This window comes from Gorilla gorilla, chromosome 18 (assembly GCF_029281585.2).
Source record: "Gorilla gorilla gorilla isolate KB3781 chromosome 18, NHGRI_mGorGor1-v2.1_pri, whole genome shotgun sequence".
NCBI classification, from domain to species: Eukaryota; Metazoa; Chordata; class Mammalia; order Primates; family Hominidae; genus Gorilla; species Gorilla gorilla.
In genome coordinates, this window is record NC_073242.2 from 101,081,914 (window position 1) to 101,102,127 (window position 20,214).

The window sequence follows — 20,214 nt, forward strand, 5'->3', positions numbered from 1 at the left end:
AAAGGTAGGCAGATCACTTAAGCCCAGAGTCTGAGACCAGCCTGACCAACATGGTGAAATCCCATCTCTACTAAAAATACAAAAATTAGCTGGGCGTAGTGGTGCATGCCTGTAATCCCAGCTACTCGGGAGGCTGAGGCAGAGAATAGCTTGAACCCAGGAGGCAGAGGTTGCAGTGAGCTGAGATGGCGCCACTGCACTCCAGCCTGGGAACAGAGGGAGACTCGTCTCAAAAAAAAAAAAAAAAAAAAAAAAAAAAGTCAATGCTATGAAAGAGAAAAAAAATGTTGGGAAACTGTTACAGATTGAAGGAGACTTAAGGGAGACTAAACAGACATGATGATGATGATGTGACAATGCATTATTCACATATCATGAATAATCCTTAATTGAATCCTCGGATTTTAAGTGGGGAGGGAGTACATATAAAGGACATTATTGGGATAATAAGGGAATTGGGTTATAGAGTATATATTCGATAACATTATATCAATGCTAAATTTCTGGATTGTGGTCACTGTAATGTGGCTGTGTAGGAGGAAGTTATTCTTTGGAAAAACATGTTGAAGTATTTAGGGGAAGAGCCATATGTCTGGAATTTAGCACACATGTTTCATTTTTTTAAAGTTTTCATCCATATATAGAGAGATGGAACAAATGTGGCAAAACGATAATAATTTGTGTATAAAGACACAAAACAAAGAGAAATGAAACTAAAAGGCAGGCTGGTTTGAGGGTTTGTTTGTTCTGAAAGAGGTCTGCAGAAGTCAAGAGCGAAGGTCGAAGAGAGGAAGGGCTACGCTGTTCCACAAACCATCCTGTGTCTGCTTGTTCACCAGGCTTCCTCTGCATCCATAGTTGTCCCGGGCTCAGAAAAGGGCTTTGCTCAATAAAGATTTGTGGAAGGTCCTAGAATTTGGCCCCATCCTCTCCACTCTGGGAAGAAAGGCTTCAGGGCTCACAGTAGCACTTCTGTGGGTTGGAGGTTGATGTCTTGTCACCCCCACCCTCTTCGTTTTCCTTCTACTCACTCATCACTTCTTAATCCTCTTGAGTCTTAGCTCTAAAAGTTAGAATTCCCTGGGGGCTCTGCCCAAGGCCTCTTCTCCATCCTACTTTCCTCCTTTCTCTACTCCCACAGAGCATCTCCAGCCCAATCCTCTCCCCATATTTCAGACTCATATATTCAACTGCAACTAGACATCTACACTTGGATGAATTATAGCCGTCTCAAATTTACCATGTCCAAAATGGAACTCTCTAATTTCCCCGCAAATCTGGTTCTGTCCAGTCTCCCCCGTCTCAGTAAAAAACCCCACCATTCACCTGGTCACTCCTCCCTTCCCCTCATTTCCCCACATCTGATCCATACTGTAAATTCTTCCCGAAAACTACAACCTGGATCTGTCAACTTGTCACTGTCTCCATGGCCACCGTCACCCTCACCTGGACTCCTTCAGCAGCAGCTTTGTAACTCATCTCTTCCCTCTACTCTAGGCCCCCATCATCCACCCTCCTCACAGAAGCCAGAGTGGTCTTTCAAAAATATCAATCCGAAAAGTTTACTCTCCTCCTCAAAATCCTCAATGTTCTCCCATTGTTTAGAATAAAAATGCACACTGTCGTCTACACCATCTGCCTGGTCCACTTTGCCCACCACCTCTACTCCCAGGGACCTCCTTGTCCAACTCCTGCGTTCCTCAACCTTCTCTCTTTCTGGGACATTTTCTCAGCCTTCTTGTCATCCAGAACTCAATTCAAACGACATCTTCCCAGGTCTATATGAGGAAACCTGCCCTGCCCATTAAACTTTAGACACTGTCTTCTTTGTTTACTACCTGTTTTCCCTCTTCCTGACACACTAGAACGCAATCACCCTGCAAGCAAAGTTTCCACTATATCTCCAGTACCTGCTAAAGCAGGTGCTCATACATATTTGCTGAAAGAATTAATTACCAGATGGCAATTTTATATATTTTGTAATATCCTTACTTGGCAGAATTAAAAGCTGCCAATTTTGTGTAAGTCCCCATTTTAAAAAACAGGGCTATTTGTAAGCCCAGGACTATTGTGATAGATGAACTGGCTGCAAGCCCCTTACAACACAGGTGTTATAAGGAAAACAGGAGAAGGGAGAAAGAGGGACAGTGGATGAGTGGAGGGAGAAGTGGAAGGTGGGTGACTGGGTGGATGTGTGGGTAGGTTAGTGGCCAGATGGATGGATGAATGGGTGAGTGGATGAATGGTGGATGGGTGGATGCATGGATGGGTGGCTGGATGGGTGAGTGGGTGGATGAATGGGTGGATGGATGGGTGAGTTGGTAGATGGGTGGGTGAGTGGGTGGGTGGATGAATGGTGGATGGGTGGGTGGATGGGTGGATGAGTGAATGGGTGGGTGGATGAATGGTGGATGGGTGGGTTAGAGTGGATGGTTGGGTGAGTGGGTGGATGGATGGGCGGGTGAGTGGGTGAGTGGGTGGATGGTAGATGGGTGGGTGGATGGGTGGGTGAGTGGGTGGATGGGTGGATGAATGGATGGAGGGTGGGTGGGTGGGCGGATGGGCAGGTGAGTGGGTGGGTAGATGGGTGGTGTATGGGTGGGTGAGTGGGTGGATAGATGGATGGATGGGTGGATGGTTGGATGGGGAGGTGAGTAGGTGGATAGGTGGATAGATGGGTGTATGGATGGGTGAGTGGTTGAATGGGTGGATGGATGGGTGGATGGTTGGACGGGTGGGTGAGTGTGTGGATGGGTGGGTGAATGGATGAGCGGGTAGTGGGTGATTGGGTGAATGAATGAGTGTCTGGCTGAGTGAGTGAGAGGATGGGTACCTCTGGGAAGGTAAATCCAAGTTGCAGTGTAAGGTGAGCCAGGGGAGGTGGCCACAGTTGGCTCCCTTAGGCCGCCCACCTTGTGGGGTCACCAAGGGGTTACTTCGGGGCAGAAAGCTGCGGCTGTGGGTCGCCCCGCCCGGGTTTCCAGCAGCAGCACCCCAGCCCCCACCCAGCACACAGGCACCCCTCCCATCCGGGCCCCAGCCGCGCTCAGGCCGCCCCCTGACGGCGCCCGTTCTCAGGTGAGCTCCCGGACTAGCGCGCATGCGCACAGGTGAGTGCCCGCCCCGCCCCCGGGCTTGGCCACCTGCCCAGGAAACTTGTTGGTTGTTGCCCTCGGGTCGCTCCCGGGCGGGGACACGGAACCCGGCCATGGAAGATCCCTCGGGGGCTCGCGAGCCCCGGGCCCGGCCGAGAGAGCGGGACCCGGGACGGCGCCCCCACCCAGAACAAGACCGTACCCACGATCGACCGCGGGACCGACCCGGGGACCCGCGCATGAATCGAAGCAGCGACGCGAACCGGCGAAGGAACCGGGACCGGGACCCGGAGAGAGACCAGGAGAGGGACCGGAACCGCGACCGGAACCGGGACCGGGAGAGGGAGAGAGAGAGGGAAAGAGACCCGGACCGAGGCCCCCGCCGGGACACACACAGGGACGCGGGCCCTCGCGCAGGTGAACACGGAGTTTGGGGAAAGCCGCGCCAAAGCCGGACGCGGGACGGAGCCCGGGGACCGACCTGGGACGCAGCCGCGCCTCCTGGGCCCGCGCCATGGGAAGCCCCGGAGCCGCCGCAGCCGCAGAGGAAGGGAGACCCCGGGCGCCGCAGACCCGAAAGGTGAGACGGGCCGGGGCGCTGCGACCTCCGCGCCGGGGACACCTGGGGCCCAGGCCGGCCCGCGAGGCCCTGGCGTCCCCGGGTTCTCGTCCTAGGAGCCCGTTTAAATGAACAAATGCCGTTCCTCCCTTCTGCGCTCTCAGAGGCGACCTGGCAGGGAAGGAAAACTTTAGGGTTCCCCCTTCTCGTGGCCTGAACCCAACTAACAAAGCAAAAACCACCCCTGTGAGCAGTGGCTGGGCTGGAGGACCTGGAGAAGAGAAAGAGAGGCCCCGGGACCCGAGAGGGAGGGGTGGGAGGAGACCAGGCGGGTGGGGTTCACCCCAGGCTCCTCCCCGGCCCGCCCCGCATGGTCACAGGACTGCGCCTTGGGGTTCAGACCCTTGTCCCGTGTTCCAGAGCCAGCCCTTCCCGACTCCAAAGTCCCCTTCCCTGTGGCCGGGCCGTCCACTTGGGAAGCCCGATGAAGAGTTAATAGTTTAATGTGTTACCCCTCCCAGGAATAGGTGCCTTCAGAAACAGGTGGGCCGGCGCGGTGGCTCATGCCTGTAATCCCAACACTTTGGGAGCCCGAGGCGGGCGGATCACCTGAGGCCAGGAGTTCGAGACCAGCCTGGCCAACATGGTGAAACCCCGTCTTTACTAAAAATACAAAAACTTAGCCAGGCGTGATGGCAGATGCCTGTAATCCCAGCTATTTGGGAGGCTGAGGAGGGAGAATCGCTTGAACCTGGGAGGCGGAGGTTGCAGTGAGCCGAGATCGCACCACTGCACTCCAGCCTGGGCGACAAAGCGAGACTCCGTCTCAAAAAAAAAAAAAAAAAAAAAAACAGATGGGAGACGCTACATTTTTAACCAAAGAACAAAGTCTACGTAAAATTCTCCCACTGAAGGGTACAGGTTTGTTTTCCCTTTTGCCAGTGAGGTCTCTCTAGGCAGCGTCATTCGAATCCCACGGCTGCTTGAGACCGCACCCTCCTAATGAAAAAACTTTGCCATCTCTGCCTTGCACAGAATTCCCATAGGCCCCTTGTAAGGAGAAAGGTTCAGGGTGTACTGGAAGACTGTGAGCTAGGGGAGGGTTGGGGGGGGGGGGAAGGGAAGACAAGAGGGGACCTGGTCCCCACACCGCCTCCTAGGGACCTGGTGTTTTTTCCATCCATTGAATACCCAGATAATGTGCCCCACACGGTGAACTGTGAGCAGATGGGATATCTCCCCTGCCAGCTCCAACAGGAGACAGGTCCGAGGTGACGACTGCTTCTGGTTTTTGACACCTGGCCTCTCCTCTAGGGAGGAGTCAGGCTCCCCTCTCCCAGGGACTTGGAGGCTGAGTCCAGTCTGTCTCCCTGCTATGTCCACACAGCGGGAGAGCTCCTATCCTGAGTTTATGTTACGTTATCTAAAACTAACTAGCATAACAAAGGGTGCGCCCAGATACAGTCAAAGCTTCGCCCAGGGAAACAGCTGTTGTTTCCCTGACTAAAGCCCATTGCACTTGCAACTGCAGGACCTGGGAGAATTCAGAGCTGCATTTTTAGGTTTCTTTAAAAACCACTGTCCGAGCCGGACGCAGTGGCTCACACCTGTAATCCCAGAACTTTGGGAGGCCGAAGAGGGCAGATCATTGGAGGTAAGGAGTTCGAGACCAGCCTGGCCAACATTGCGAAACCCCATCTCTACTAAACATACAAAAAAATTAGCCGAGCGCGGTGGCGCACGCCTGTAATCTCAGCTACTCGGGAGGCTGAGGTGAGAGGATTGCTTGAACCTGGGAGGCGGAGGTTGCAGTGAGCTGAGATCTCGACACTGCGCTCCAGCCTGGGTGACAGAGTGAGACTCCATCTCAAAAAAAAAAAAAAAAAAAGGAATTCTGGGGAGGAAGAGGAAAGGTGTCCCAAGGAGAAGAATAGCTTCTGTTAGTAACCCAGAGGCATGGAAAAGCAGTCATCTTTTGAGGGGAAGGGGGTAGTTCAGTATGGCTGGGTCTGCGAGCATGAGGTTGTGAGTGTAGAGTGATGAACAGGGGCCTCCTGTGCATGCTAAAAGTTTGAAAAATTTCAAACCTAAGAGAGACATGATGTTCTAGAAAGACTGTGGGAGCCTGGCAAGTGGAATGCAGCCCCCTGTTGAATCTTGGACAAAGCCCAGGATGTGCTGCATAAAGCAAGGAGAGAAGGGACAGAAAATGCTAGGGCTGCCAGAGGAAGAAATGATGTGATGATGTCAAAATCCGTGGTCTGCAGCTCCCATGTGCCTGGAGAGTTATTGCTGACTCAGCACTTTCCAAAGTAACAAAGGGAGGAAGAGAATGCCTGCCTGGGCATCAGAGTCATGTGAATGCAAACTGGTTTTGAAGAGGCCTGGTGCATGCTGAACTGAGAACTTGCACTCACAGGAAGGCAGCTCGCAGCTACGTGGTGAGACAGCTCCCAGGGGCAGACAAACCATCAAAGGTGGTGCTCAGCGGTACCGATCACAGCATCTGTCACGTGGTTAGTGGAGCTGGGCCAAGTATTTGGATGTCCCGTGGGGCCACTAAACCAGAGAATTCTCTGGGGTTTAAAATACTGGGACAAATTCTATTTCTGTTCTGCTAATATTTGGGCTCAGCACGAGGAGTCAAAAGTTCTAATCCTGAACGCTATTGAATGAGACACCCCCTAATGACCATGTATGCTTTTTGGTTATAGTGAACCCCCTTTGGAGAGATATCTGCCCTCGACCCCCAGGCCTGGACAAGAGGAGGTGGAATATTACCAGTCAGAAGCAGAAGGACTCCTGGAATGCCACAAATGCAAATACTTGTGCACTGGGAGAGGTGAGCCGTTTTGCAGGCTGTTTGATCATTTACTGTCACTGGTGGTTCTGGAAGGGATGGTCTGAGCTGGTGAAGCAAAAATTTAAGCAGATTCCCTTGTGGGTTCCTAGCATTTTCATTTCTGTACTTGTGAGGTTCTTGTTTTCTTAAAAAAAAAAAAAAAAAAGAAAAGGAGGAACGTCTCAAAAGTGCTGCTAGATTTCCTGTGCTTCTCCTTAAACATGCCCTGGGTTTGCAAAGGCAAGCAGCCATGTTTGCAGCTTTCAGACTCCAGGTGGAAGTGCAGAGGCCTGTAGGTGGAACTAGCTATGAGCTGCCAGCTGTCAGAGGAGGGAATCTTCTGGCGACGCAGCTGAATTAACAGAGAGGGAAAGTCACCTGGCGTGGGCAGCCAAGTTGCAGCACCTGTTCTCCTTGAAGATCTGACGCCCAACACTTGATCAATGGCTTTTAAACTTTATTGATTGAGGCCAGGCACAGTGGCTCATGCCTGTAATCTCAGCACTTTGGAAGGCCCAGGAGGGAGGATCACTTGAGCCCAGGAGTTTGAGACCAACTTGGGCAACATAGCAATACCCCATCTCTAGTTTAAAAAAAAAAAAAAGGAAAAAAGGCTGGCGTAGTGGCTCACGCCTGTAATCCCAGCACTCTGGGAGGTCAAGGTGGGTGGATCACTTGAGGTCAGGGGTTCGAGACCAGCCTGGCCAACGTGGTGAGGAGGAGAATTGCTTGAACCTGGGAGGAGGAGGTTACAGTGAGCAGAGATCACGTCACTGCACTCCAGCCTGGGTGACAGAATAAGACTCCATCTCAAAAATATTAAAAATTTAAAAAATTTTTAAAATAATAAGGCCAGGCACGATGGCTCACGCCTGTAATCCTAGCACTTTGGGAGGCCGAGGTGGGTGGATCACCTGAGGTCAGGAGTTCAAGACCAGCCTGACTAACATGGAGAAACCCTGTCTCTACTAAAAATATAAAATTAGCCGGGGTGGTGGCGCATGCCTGTAATCCCAGCTACTTGGGAGGCTGAGGCAGGAGACTCGCTTGAACCCGGGAGGTGGAGGTTGCAGTGAGCCGGGATTGCGCCATTGCACTCTAGCCTGGGCAACAAGAGCAAAACTACGTCTCAAAAAAAAAAAAAAACAAAAAATAATAAAATATATGTATATATATATACACACACATAATATATTCACAAGGTTGTTACGTATATACATTTTTTACATTAAGACCGAGTTCACACACACACAGAAACAAAAATGTTGTGAAACCACACTGACCCTATTATATACCAAGTATTCTGATATTTTCTATCCCGTTCATTAAGAACAAAATCATTTTTTAAAAACCATAGTTATTTAGGACCCACAGTCTGAAAAACACTTCCAGCCTATCATATATCCACCCCAAATGTGGCGTCCCCAGGTTCCCATTCTAGCGGTCTTGGCCTTGCCAGCAATGAAGAAAATCTGGTTTGTCTGGGTGAGAGCTTATAGTTCACATGATTTGGTGAGAAATATTTCTTGGTTTATTATGACTAAGGGAGAAAACGTTCCAGCCTAAGGGAGAGAACTTATGGAGCTCATACCTGAAAATGTAATCTCAGGATAATTCCAAAGATGCATATGATTATAGGATTTTGGGAACTTTGAGGAAAGTGCTCTAGACAATGCAGGTACAAGGATCATTACTCTAGTTGCAGATATTGGCACAACCTCACAGCCTGTAACTCTGTCAGCAGCTCCTGAGCTTCAGAGAAGTACAGTAAGATATCCAGAGGACTGTGTTCTTAATGAGAGAAAACAACAAAAGTTATGAATATACAAATAAAGTTCAGGAAAAAATATAATATTCACAGTGATTTTTTAAAATTGGTTGTATTATAGGCAATTGTTGCACTGCATGTTTTCTTAAGTCTACATTTTCTTTTTTTGTTATTGTTATAAGTAAGTATAACTGTCTTTTTTTTTTTTTTTTTTGAGACAGTCTTGCTCTGTAGCCCAGGCTGGAGTACAGTGGCATGATCTCGGCTCACTGCAACCTCTGCCTCCCGGGTGCCAGTTGAAGCAGTTCTCCTGCCTCAGCCTCCTGAGTGGCTGGGAGGTAGCACATGCCACCATGCCCAGCTAATTGTTGTATTTTTAGTAGAGACAGGGTTTTACCATGTTGGCCAGGCCGGTCTTGAACTCCTGACCTCGTGATCTGCCCGCCTTGGCCTCCCAAAGTGCTAGGATTACAGGCATGAGCCACCACGCCTGGCCATATAACTTTCATAAATAAAATGGTGACAGAGTAAGACCCTGTCTGTAAAAAAAAGAAAGAAAACAATAATGTTGTTTGCATTCTGGGGGAAAATTATACAGTGTAAAGATCACACTTGAGAGAGCATCATCATTTCATTTAGACAATGTGTAGCTGTGGTTTCATGAATAGACCAACTGGAACCAGGCATTAAATCTGGTTATCAAACACCAGGCAGGATGTTGACAGGCCGACGTTGGCAGCATGTACAATTTCCAGCTCAGAAGCACCCAGCTTATATGATGTTGAGCAAAAGAAACCACACACACAAAAGCACATAACTGTATTATTCCATTTACATGATATTCTAGAAAAGGCAGGACTAGTTTCTAACCTTCTTTCCTTTCATACAACACAAGGCAGAACTAGTTTCTAATGAGAGAGGGCCGATCAGTGGTTTGCTGACAAGGAAAGTGAGGGATTGACTACAAAGCGTCACTAAGGAAATTTCTAGGCTAATGAGAATGTTCTGTGTCTTGATTATGGTTACATGGTACATACATTTGTCAAAACTCATCAAGCTGTATGCTTAATGTGGGTCATTTTATTGCATATAAGTTATATTTCACTAATGTTGATTTTAAGGAAAGCAGCCAGTTTTCCTTGTCCAAGATAAAGAAGCCAAGGGACCGGGAAGAATCCAGCTCTGGGAAAATATCACAGCCCAGATACACTCTTTAGGGAACTAAATAAAACAGCATTAAACTTTAAGACATACTTATGAGTTAAAGTCTAAGAACAATAAAACAACTTTTTAATTCAGTAAGCATTAAGGGTTTAATTAACTTAATTTTTCCTATTTCTTTTTTTTTTTATTATTTTTTATTTATTTATTTATTTATTTTTTTGAGGCAGAGTCTCACTCTGTCACCCAGGCTGGAGTACAGTGGTGCAATCTCAGCTCACTGCAAACTCCGCCTCCTGGGTTCAAGCGATTCTTCCACCTCAGCCTCCTGAGGAGCTGAGATTACACGTATGCACCACCACACCTGGCTAATTTTTGTATTTTTAGTAGAGACAGGGTTTCACCATGTTGGCCAGGCTGGTCTAGAACTCCTGACCACAGGTGATCTGCCTGCCTCGGCCTCCCAAAATGCTGGGATTACAGGCATGAGCCACCACGCCCGGCCATTTTTCTTATTTCTAATACACGAACCACAGTTAACATTTTGATGTATAACTTCCATGCTTTTTTTCTGAATTATTATATTTTTTAAGCTCTGTGATTTTCTTCAAACTTGGAGAACTCTCCCCTTACAAATTGTATTCACCACAGAACATATATAAAGAGGAGATAACGACCAGTGCAGTGGCTCACGCCTGTAATCCCAGCACTTTGGGAGGCCAAGGCAGGAGGATCGCCTGAAGCAAGGAATTTGAGACCAGCCTAGGCAACACAGCAAGACCTATATCACGAGAAAATACAAAAATTAGCCAGGCCCAGGGGCATGCATTTGTAGTCCCAGCTATGTGGGAGGCTGAGGCAGGATGATTGCTTGAGCCTGGGAGGTCAAGGCTATAGTGAGCTGTGATCGTGCCACTGTACTCCAGCCTAGGTGACAGAGACCTTGTCTCAAAAAAAAAGAGGCAACTTGTTTAGTTTTTTGTGTTGTTGTTTGTGTTTGCTTTTGTTTTTTGAGACGGAGTGTCGCCCAGGCTAGAATGCAGTGGCGTGATCTCAGCTCACTGTAACCTCCACCTCTCGGGTTCAAGTGATTCTCCTACCTCAGCCTCCCAAGTAGCTGGGACTACAGGTGCTTACCACCATGCCTGGCTAATTTTTGTATTTTTTAGTAAAGACAGGGTACCACCATGTTGGCCAGGCTGGTCTCAAACTCCTGACCTCAAATGATCCACCTGCCTTGGCCTCCCAAAGTGCTGGGATTACAGGCGTGAGCCACCACACCCAGTCTTTTTTTTTTTTTTAAATTAGAGATGGGGTATCACTATGTTGCCCAGGTTAGTCTCAAACTCCTGGGCTCAAGCAGTCCTCCCACCTTGGCTTCCCAATGTGCTGGGATTACAGGCGTGAGCCACCTCGCCCGGCCTTGTTTCATCTTTCTGGTGGTGGGAGGTGGAATGTTCTTGCCCTTCCGTCCAGGATGGCTTTGTTCCTGCTCACTGGCCTGATCTCTCCCATCATCCTCCTGCCGCTCTCTCAGGGCACACCGCTTTGCTCTTTTGAGAGTCACCCCTCTGAGTCCATAGTATTTCTGGCACCATTTCTGGAGACCACAGTTCCCTACTGCCCCCTAGTTTTAATCACGCTGCTTTGGCCTCGGGTCTTCCACGGGGGCAGAAGCCTTCAGGGGTCTGAGCCCTGCGCGGAAGGTGGGCCTCACGTGGAAGAGTCTCCTGGTGCCAAACAGCATCACTCAAAAATGGTAACACCCTTTTTTTGCAGCCTGCTGCCAAATGCTGGAGGTTCTCCTGAACTTGCTGATCCTGGCCTGCAGCTCTGTGTCTTACAGTTCCACAGGGGGCTACACGGGCATCACCAGCTTGGGGGGCATTTACTACTATCAGTTCGGAGGGGCTTACAGTGGCTTTGATGGTGCTGACGGGGAGAAGGCCCAGCAACTGGATGTCCAGTTCTACCAGCTAAAGCTGCCCATGGTCACTGTGGCAATGGCCTGTAGTGGAGCCCTCACAGCCCTCTGCTGCCTCTTCGTTGCCATGGGTGTCCTGCGAGTCCCGTGGCATTGTCCGCTGTTGCTGGTGACCGAAGGCTTGTTGGACATGCTCATCGCGGGGGGGTACATCCCGGCCTTGTACTTCTACTTCCACTACCTCTCTGCTGCCTATGGCTCTCCTGTGTGTAAAGAGAGGCAGGCACTGTACCAAAGCAAAGGCTACAGTGGTTTTGGCTGCAGTTTCCACGGAGCAGATATAGGAGCTGGAATCTTTGCTGCCCTGGGCATTGTGGTCTTTGCCCTGGGGGCTGTCCTGGCCATAAAGGGTTACCGAAAAGTCAGGAAGCTAAAAGAGAAGCCAGCAGAAATGTTTGAATTTTAAGGGTTTCTAAAACGCTCTGCCAGATGCAAGTGGTGGTGGAAGGTAGTCTGAGCCACTGCCTTTCCCAAGAATCCCTAGTTGTGGAACTTTCCAATGCTGGAAAAGCAGCGAGCCAGCGTTGGTGTGGTGGGCGGAGCTCCCAGTCGCATGGAGCGGTGTTCATGGATGCAACAGACCCTGGCTTCTGGAGTCCTCTGTGAGTGAGGGACCAACCAAAATTATTTTTCAAAAAGCAAAAAAATGGCCGGCCTCGGTGGCTCACACCTGTAACCCCAGCACTTTGGGAGGCTGAGGTGGGTGGATCACTTGAGGTCAGGAGCTCGAGACCAGCTTGGCCAACATGGTGAGCCCCCGTCTCTACTAAAATACAAAAAAATTAGCCAGGCGTGGTGGCGGGAGCCTGTAATCCCAGCTACTTGGGAGGCTGAGGCAGGAGAATCGCTTGAATCTGGGAGGCAGAGATTGCAGTGAGCCGAGATCCCGCCACTGCACTCCAGCCCAGGTGACAGAGTGAGACTCCATCTCAAAAAGAAAAAGCAAAAAAACTGGAGCCCAAGAGCCACAAGGAAAAAGCATGTACAACAGAGTGCACCTCTTCATTCAGTAAAGGGAGGTCACCAAGAGAATTTGAGGAACCTTACCTTCAAAGTTCCTGGGCACAGTGGCGCACACCTGTAATCCCAGAGCTTTGGGAGGCTGAGGTAGGAGGATTGCTTGAACCCAGGAGTTCAAGTTTGCAGTGCGCCATGATTGTCCCACTACACTCTAGCCTGAGCAACAGACCGAGACCGTATTGCCAAAATACCAAAAAAAAAAAAAAGTTCATGGAGAGCCACATAGACATGAGACCACACTTCAGCCTGAATTTTTCTAAAACACAGTTGTCTCAAGCAGATTAGTCCACACATTTTTCCACACTGAACTCTCCAGTCCTTCCACTTCCTTAATTCTGCAAATGGAGGGGGTGGGGACTCTTGGGAAACTACTCCTGTAAAATTGAAGTTGGAGGTAGGCGTGGACTGAGGAAAGAGGAATCAGATTAATTCTCTGGGTTGCAAAGAGGCTATTCTGCAAGCCCCTTACAGTGGCCCTGAAAGCTCAATAGGTGTTTTGTACCTCTTGTAAATGTGCCATTGTGTGAAGCATTAAGCCCATCATCTAGAATTCAGGATTCATCCAGAATAAAAGGATGTAAAATCTTTCCCAACAGAAGAGTGTTACTTTTGGTCAGACAACTTCATGGGTTCTTACTGCACATTAAATTATGACTTATGGAACATTACAATATATTCTCGGTCCTTAAATTATGACTTATGGAACATTACTATATATTCTCGGTCCTTAAATTATGACTTATGGAACATTACTATATATTCTTGGTCCTTAAATTATGACTTATGGAACATTACAATATATTCTCGGTCCAAGTGAGTAAGTTCTTTGCTTTATGTGGATCCAATAAAAAATCCAAAGAATTTTAATTTGGAGTTGATGTCCTCTTTACAATACATTTATAATATTCTCTTAAATATAGACAATTTTTCACATTTAAAAGGTGAGTTCCATTTGAGTTTAGAAAAGGAAATATATATATACATGCTTGTATATGATTGGAAAATTTCTTGAAGAATAACATCAGAAAGTATTAACAGTTTTGCTTTTGAAGAGAAGGTGACTTTTCATTTATACATGGCTTGACTGCACATGTATTAATTTTAGAAAAATAAAAAGTAAAAAAGTTGACTTGCTCTCCTCAGTTTTTTTCAGGACCACATTTAAAGTTCAAAGGCAGGTATGGATATATAGTTAAGCAGATTATTAAATGATCAGCCACAAAAACAGCCTCACCCAGAAAGACTTTTTTTATTTTTTTATTTCTTATTTTTGAGACAGGATCTGGCTCTGTCACCCAGGCTGGAGTGCAGTGGCGGGATCTCAGCTTACTGCAACCTCTGCCTCCCAGGCTTAAGCTGTCCTCCCCCCTTAGCCTCCCGAGTCACTGGGACTACAGGCCCATGCCACTGTGCCTGGCTAATTTGTTTATTTTTAGTAGAGATGGGGTTTCACCATGTTGCCCAGGCTCATCTCGAACTCCTGGGCTCAAGTGATCCACCCACCTCAGCCTCCCAAAGTGCTGGGATTATAGGCCTGAGCCACCACGCCAGACCCAGAAAGACGTTATTTACAACAAAGATCTCATGTCGTTTCAGGATCTCTGCTTCCCTCTACCAAACCCTCTGCTGTCTTTCCGGAGATGTGTCCCATCCCACCATAGAGATAAACTGCTAGCTCTGCTCGCCACCCTTTTCCCCTTCCCCTGCCCCATGTGTCTTTCTGCACTAAAAGCACGCTTGGAAATACTTGAGCCTGCCTTGATATTGATAGCTAAGCCAGGCCAACCCTGGCTGGAACCTGGGATAATATTCCCTGGCCATATTCCTTCAACAGTCCCAATATCATTGGACCCAGCAGAAGACCATTATTCCTGTCAGTTGGCGCAGTCAACAGGTGATTGACAAGATCTAGATTTATTCCATTGTAGCCTAACAGATAGATGCTGCCTGGGTTGTGAATCCGTCCCAGAGGAATTTCAGTATTTTCAGTACAGTATTTCTGTTTTCCTTCAGGGGGTGAAATATTAACGTCCATGAAGAAGGAAAACCAAGGGAGAGAAAGGTGTAGGGTCCACTAACCCCCATGAATTAAAATGATGTCTGGGTCAATTCACTTGCTCTGCTGTAGGGAGAGTGTAAACCAGTAGCTTACTGTGCCTGAGTGATGAGTGGGCAGTTTTAGTCTGACGTTATTTTCAGTTTTAAATTAGAGGAATGTAACTTCTCAACTATCAGAGCCCTCAACTACTATGTCCCTGTGGACTGCTAGGAATTTGTGTGGGCCCAGCAGGAGATGGGATTAGCAAGCTGAGTAGCTGTTGCCTAAGTACTTTAGAGTCTTTCACTGCCCTGATTATAAACATCATGGTACCCCCTAGTGTGTTAGAGAGTTGTCCTGATTTCTGGGAAACCACACTCTTCTTAAATTTATCCCATTCTTTCTTATGTTTCTCACCAATCCCCTTCCATTTTGGAAACATTACTGAGTAGCGTCACTATCCATTTGTATATTATTTTATTTTTAGAGTATTTTCACATACTTGCTTTTTTGTTGTTGTTGTTAACTTCCCACAGTATCACACGGCTACTTTCATTTGAGCCTCCCCACATCCCTGTGGGTGAAGATTGGCAGACTTAGCTTCATTTGTCATATTGTCTGAGGCTTAGAAGGACCGAATGGCTTGGCCAAGATGACAAGGCAGTAAAAAGCGGGGACTTGAACCTGGTGGTCCTGCTCTCGGTTCATTTGTATTTCTCTTCACGCTCATCCCTGAACGCCACGGGAATGGCAGGAGACCCTCTCCCAGAAGGACACCTAAGAAGGATTTGGGGCCTCTGTCAGTAACAAATAAAAGCTGACCTCGGACAAGAAGATCTTCAGTCTGTTGGCCTGTTGGCTTCCTCTGCCTCATGCCATTTGTGGGTTCCTTTCAGTCCAAATATCTATCAGTAAGGTCCTGGTTGAACAGACAAATCCATCCATACAACGAAGTCGAAGGCCACTTAACAAAATGTGGCTCCTCTTGTAGGAACTGATCTGAAAACATCTGGAGGATATAGTAAATGAAAAAATCAAGATGCAGAACAGTGTACGTGGTACACTTACTTTTGTGGAAAAATGCAGGGAAGGGAATGAAATGCAGATTTAAATGTGCTTTTTATTTGCATAAAGGAACACTGGACAATTATATTGAAACCAATGAAAGCGGTTGGCAACATTGAAGAGACGATATGAGTGAAATTTCTCAGTTTATATCTTATGTCATTTCAATTTTTTAGAAACTTTTCGTTTTGAAATATAGATTTGCAAGAAGTCACAAAAACAGTGCAGAGTACTCCTGTGTATCCTTAACCCAGTTTTCTCCAATGATAATATATTGCATAACTAGTACAATATCAAGACCAGGAAAGTCGCAATCTACAGAGCTCATTTAGGTTTCCCCCTTTTACCTGCACACATATGTATGTGTTTGTAGTTCTAAGCCGTTTTATCTCATGTGTAGATTTGTGTGAGCGGCACCACGATGCAATCCAGAACTGTTCCCTCACCCTGGACATCCCTGTGCTAAGTCTTCATGGTCACATCCATCTTCTTCCTTCCTCCCCCATCCCTACTCATTCCTGTCCCCTGTTGATCACCAATCTGGGCTTCTCTGTAATTTTGTCCTTTTGAGACTGTTACATACATGAAATCACACGGTATGTAACTTTTTGAGACTGGTTCTTTTTTTTTTTTTTTTTTTTTTTGAGACAGAGTTTCACTTGTCGCCCAGGCTAGAATACAATGGCGCGATCTCGGCTCATTGCAACCTCTGCCTTCCGGGTTCAAGTAATTCTCATGCCTCAGCCTTCCGAGTGGGTGGGATTACAGGCGCCTGCCACCACACCTGGCTAATTTTGTATTTTTAGTAGAGCTGGGGTTTCACCATGTTGTCCAGGCTGGTCATGAACTCCTGACCTCAGGTGATCTGCCCGCCTTGGCCTCCCAAAGTGCTGGGATTACAGGCATGAGCCATTGCGCCCAGCCAAGACTAGTTCTTTTTCACTCATCATAATTCCCTTGAGATTCATTCAAGTTGTTGAATGTATCAGGAGTTCATTCCTTTTTTTTTTTTTTTGAGATGGAGTCTCACTTTGTCACCCAGACTGGAGTGCAGTGGCATGATCTCGGCTCACTGAAACCTCTGTCTCCTGGGTTCAAGCAATTCTCCTGCCTCAGCCTCCAGATTAGCTGGAACTACAGGCACGTGCTGCCACACCCAGCTAATTTTTGTATTTTTAGTAGAGATGGGGTTTCACCTGTTGGTCAGGCTGGTCTCCAACTCCTGACCTCAAGTGATCTGCCCGCCTCGGCCTCCCAAAGTGCTGAGATTACAGGCGTGAGCCACTGTACCCAGCCTAGGAGTTCATCCCTTTTTATCGCTGAGTAGGGTAGTCCATGGTATGGGCGTACCCGTTTGTGTAACCAGAGTCACCCACTGAAGGACATTGGGGTTGTTTCCAATATTTGGCTATTATAAATAAAGCTACAATGAATATTTAAGTCCACGTCTTTGTTTTCAGAGTGGTAATTTGATTTTTCAAACATAGATTGAAAACAAAACAAAAACAAAAAGCAAATTGAATATACTGATGTTGAGGCTGGTTGAGGTGGCTTACGCCTGTAATCTCAGGACTTTGGGAGGCCAAGGCAGGTAGATCACTTGAGGCCAGGAGTTTGAGACCAGCCTGGCCAACATGGTGAAACCCCGTCTCTACTAAAAATACAAAAATTAGCCAGGCAGGGTGGCGCGTGCCTGTAGTTCCAGCTACTCAGGAGGCTGAGGCAGGAGAATCAGTTGAAGCCAGGAGGTGGAGGTTGCAGTGAGCCGATCACACCATTGTACTCCAGCCTGGATGACAGAGTGACAGCCTGTCTCAAAAAAAAAAAATAAAAAAGTTGACATTGAATCAACCAAGTCCTTAAAATCAGGTGGCCTGTGGTATGTCTCTGGCTTGGCCTGGGTGAGTAATGTCAGTGTTAAAGCCCGAATCTCTCTTCTCCTAGGTGTGGTGCAGATAGTGGAGGTGGTCTTGAATGGGATGGTTCTCATATGCATCGTGGCCTCCTACTTTGTCCTTGCCGGATTCAGTGCCAGCTTTTCCAGCGGCGGTGGCTTTGGGAACAACTACTACTCACCGTTCGAGGGCACTGAGCTAGAGCAGGTTCGGCAGCTGGACCAGCAGTACACGATCCTCCGGTCGCCCCTGATATACGGTGGTGTGGCTGTTTCTCTGGGTCTGGGGGTCCTCACCATGGGTGTTTTACTCCAAGGAGCCAAGAGTCGAACAATGTTGTCAGGGAAGTGGCTCCTCACGGAGGCCGCCTTCAGCCTCCTAGCGGCAGTGGGCTACTGCACAGGCATTGGTGTTTACCTCCACGTGGCTCTGCAGATCAATAGCACCGACACTTGCAAAACAAGAGAGAGGCTCTATGCCCGCAAGGGTCTCACCTGGATGAACTGCCAGCTGGCAGGCACCGATGGAGCAGCAGCCACCTTTGCTTGTCTTCTTGTGATCATGTACGGCGCCAGCGTGGTGCTGGCCCTGCGTAGCTACCAAGAACAGAAGCGCTACAAAGGCAGCCGAGAACAGCCCAGAAGTTACAGTGATGCACCGGAATATCTGTGGTCTGGAACTCTTTGAGATCTTCTGGAACCTAAATGTGAACGCACATTGTTTCTCTCAAAAAGACAGGTCTTTTAAAACTCCGCATTAGACAACTATGGTTTTCATACACTTGACTTTATAAATGCTCTCTTTGGACTGAGGCGAAGTTAAAGAATTGAGGACGGGTATGGTGGCTCATGCCCGTAATCCCAGCACTTTGGGAGGCTGAGGTGGGTGGATCACTTGAGGTCAGCAGACTGAGTCCAGCCTGGCTCACATAGCGAAACCCTGTCTCTACTAAAAATAAAAAAATTGCCGGGCATGGTGGCTCACGCCTGTAATCCCAGCACTTTAGGAGGCCAAGGCAGGCAGATCACCTGAGGTCAGGTGTTTGAAACCAGTTTGGCAAACATGGTGAAACCCCATCTCTACTAAAAATACAAAAATTAGCTGGGCGTGGTGGCAGGCACCTGTAATCCCAGCTACTCTGGAGGCTGAGGCAGGAGAATCTCTTAAACCCGGGAGGCAGAGGTTGCAGTGAGCCGAGACCATTGCACTCCAGCCTGGGCAACAAGAGCGAGACTCCGTCTCAAAAAAAAAAAAAAAAAAAAAAAGTACAAAAAATCATCTGGTCTTGCTGGTGAACGCCTGTAATCCCAGCTACTCAGGAGGCTAAGCCACAAGAATCACTTGAACCTGGGAGGCAGAGGTTGCAGTGAGCAAACTCCACTCCACGTCACTGCACTCCAGCCTGGGTAACAGAGCGAGGCTCTGTCTCAAAAACAACTACAACAAAAAAGATAGGACAGTAGATTTTATTAGACCCTGAAGCATACTGGAGGCTTTTTCATTTCTGCATTCCCTGACAGTGCTCCATAGAGTAGGTCTTCAAAGGTAGATAGTAATCTCATTACCCTGGACTGTTCTCATACTGTAACAGATCACTAACACTGAATCTTAAAAATAAAGTTCTTTTAGTAATTTTAATCTTATGTGTTTTATACCTATTCTTATACTTTACAGCTTGCCCCAAATATATTAGTTCAAATCAGATGCAACTAGAAATATACATTCTCGTTATGGTCTTTTTGCTAATTGTCCTCTTGCTTTTTAGTAGTGAATTCTTATGGAACCTGTTCAGGACAAAGGATCGAAGCTAAGCCTCCTACCTAAGCGGAAAAGATCTAGATTATACTTTTATAAAAATAAAGCTTGGAAAATAATCAACTGGAGATCTACATTGCTCGGTTAAAAGTTGTGGTGTCTTGGCCGGGCACGGTGGCTCACGCCTGTAATCCCAGCACTTTGGGAGGCCAAGGCAGGTGGATCACCAGGTCAAGAGTTCAAGACCAGCCTGGCCAAAATGGTGAAACCCTGTCTCTACAAAAAATACAAAAAAAATTAGCCGGACTGGTGGCAGGCACCTGTAATCCCAGCTGCTCGGGAGGCTGAGGCAGAAAATTGCTTGAACCGGGGAGGCAGAGGTTGCAGTGGGCTGAGATCGCGCCACTGCACTCCAGCCTGGGTGACAGAGTGAGACTCCGTCTCAAAAAAAAAAAAAAAAGTTGTGGTGCCTCAGAAAAGTGTCTCCACTCCATCACCCTTAGCCCAAGGCAGTGGCTAGAGTCCCACACAATTTTCACTCAGTGGTAGATGAGAAGTATAACTGCAGCCAGAATCAAGCGACCCACTCTCCACCTACCCTCCAGAGAAATACCACCAACCCCAGCTACTATTCTCACCTAGCATGTATTCCCTGAAATAGGTCCTTATTAGATCCTTGCCCACATCTGGGTCCTTTGGTTGATAAAATGGAGACTTTGGCCTATCTGACCCCAACCTTGTGCCCAGGCCCAGCGCCAGTACTGCTCCGGAGAGGCAGCTCCTCTCAAGGGAATGGAGCCATCACTGTAACAACACTCCCACATCTTACGGCTTTATAACGTTCACGATGCTTTAGCAAACCTTCTCTTACTACCACTTGTCAGTCAGACAGGCCAAGGTGTATTGTTCACACTTTACCGATAAGGAGACAAGGTTCAAGGTTAGGTGGTTTATGAAAGAGTTAATGCTCACTGTGTGCCAGGTATGTACAGTACTGTGATAAAGAAGCCCTTCGATAAAAGATATTAGTAT

At 47.8% G+C, this 20,214-nt stretch overlaps 1 protein-coding gene across 2 annotated transcripts; it reads left to right on the plus strand.

Annotated features, from left to right (window-relative positions):
• Positions 1-3,143: 3,143 nt before the first annotated feature.
• Positions 3,144-19,065, plus strand: MARVELD3 (MARVEL domain containing 3). 2 transcript variants are annotated; one of them, XM_004057952.5, is made up of 3 exons: positions 3,144-3,675; positions 6,369-6,496; positions 17,477-19,065. In XM_004057952.5, the coding sequence occupies exons 1-3, from the start codon at positions 3,209-3,211 to the stop codon at positions 18,112-18,114; spliced, it is 1,233 nt and encodes a 410-aa protein (XP_004058000.5). In that variant the 5' UTR covers positions 3,144-3,208; the 3' UTR covers positions 18,115-19,065. The 2 variants fall into 2 exon arrangements, with proteins under 2 accessions (XP_004058000.5, XP_018867930.1); XM_019012385.4 differs by lacking the exon at positions 17,477-19,065 and adding an exon at positions 11,205-17,152.
• Positions 19,066-20,214: the final 1,149 nt, after the last annotated feature.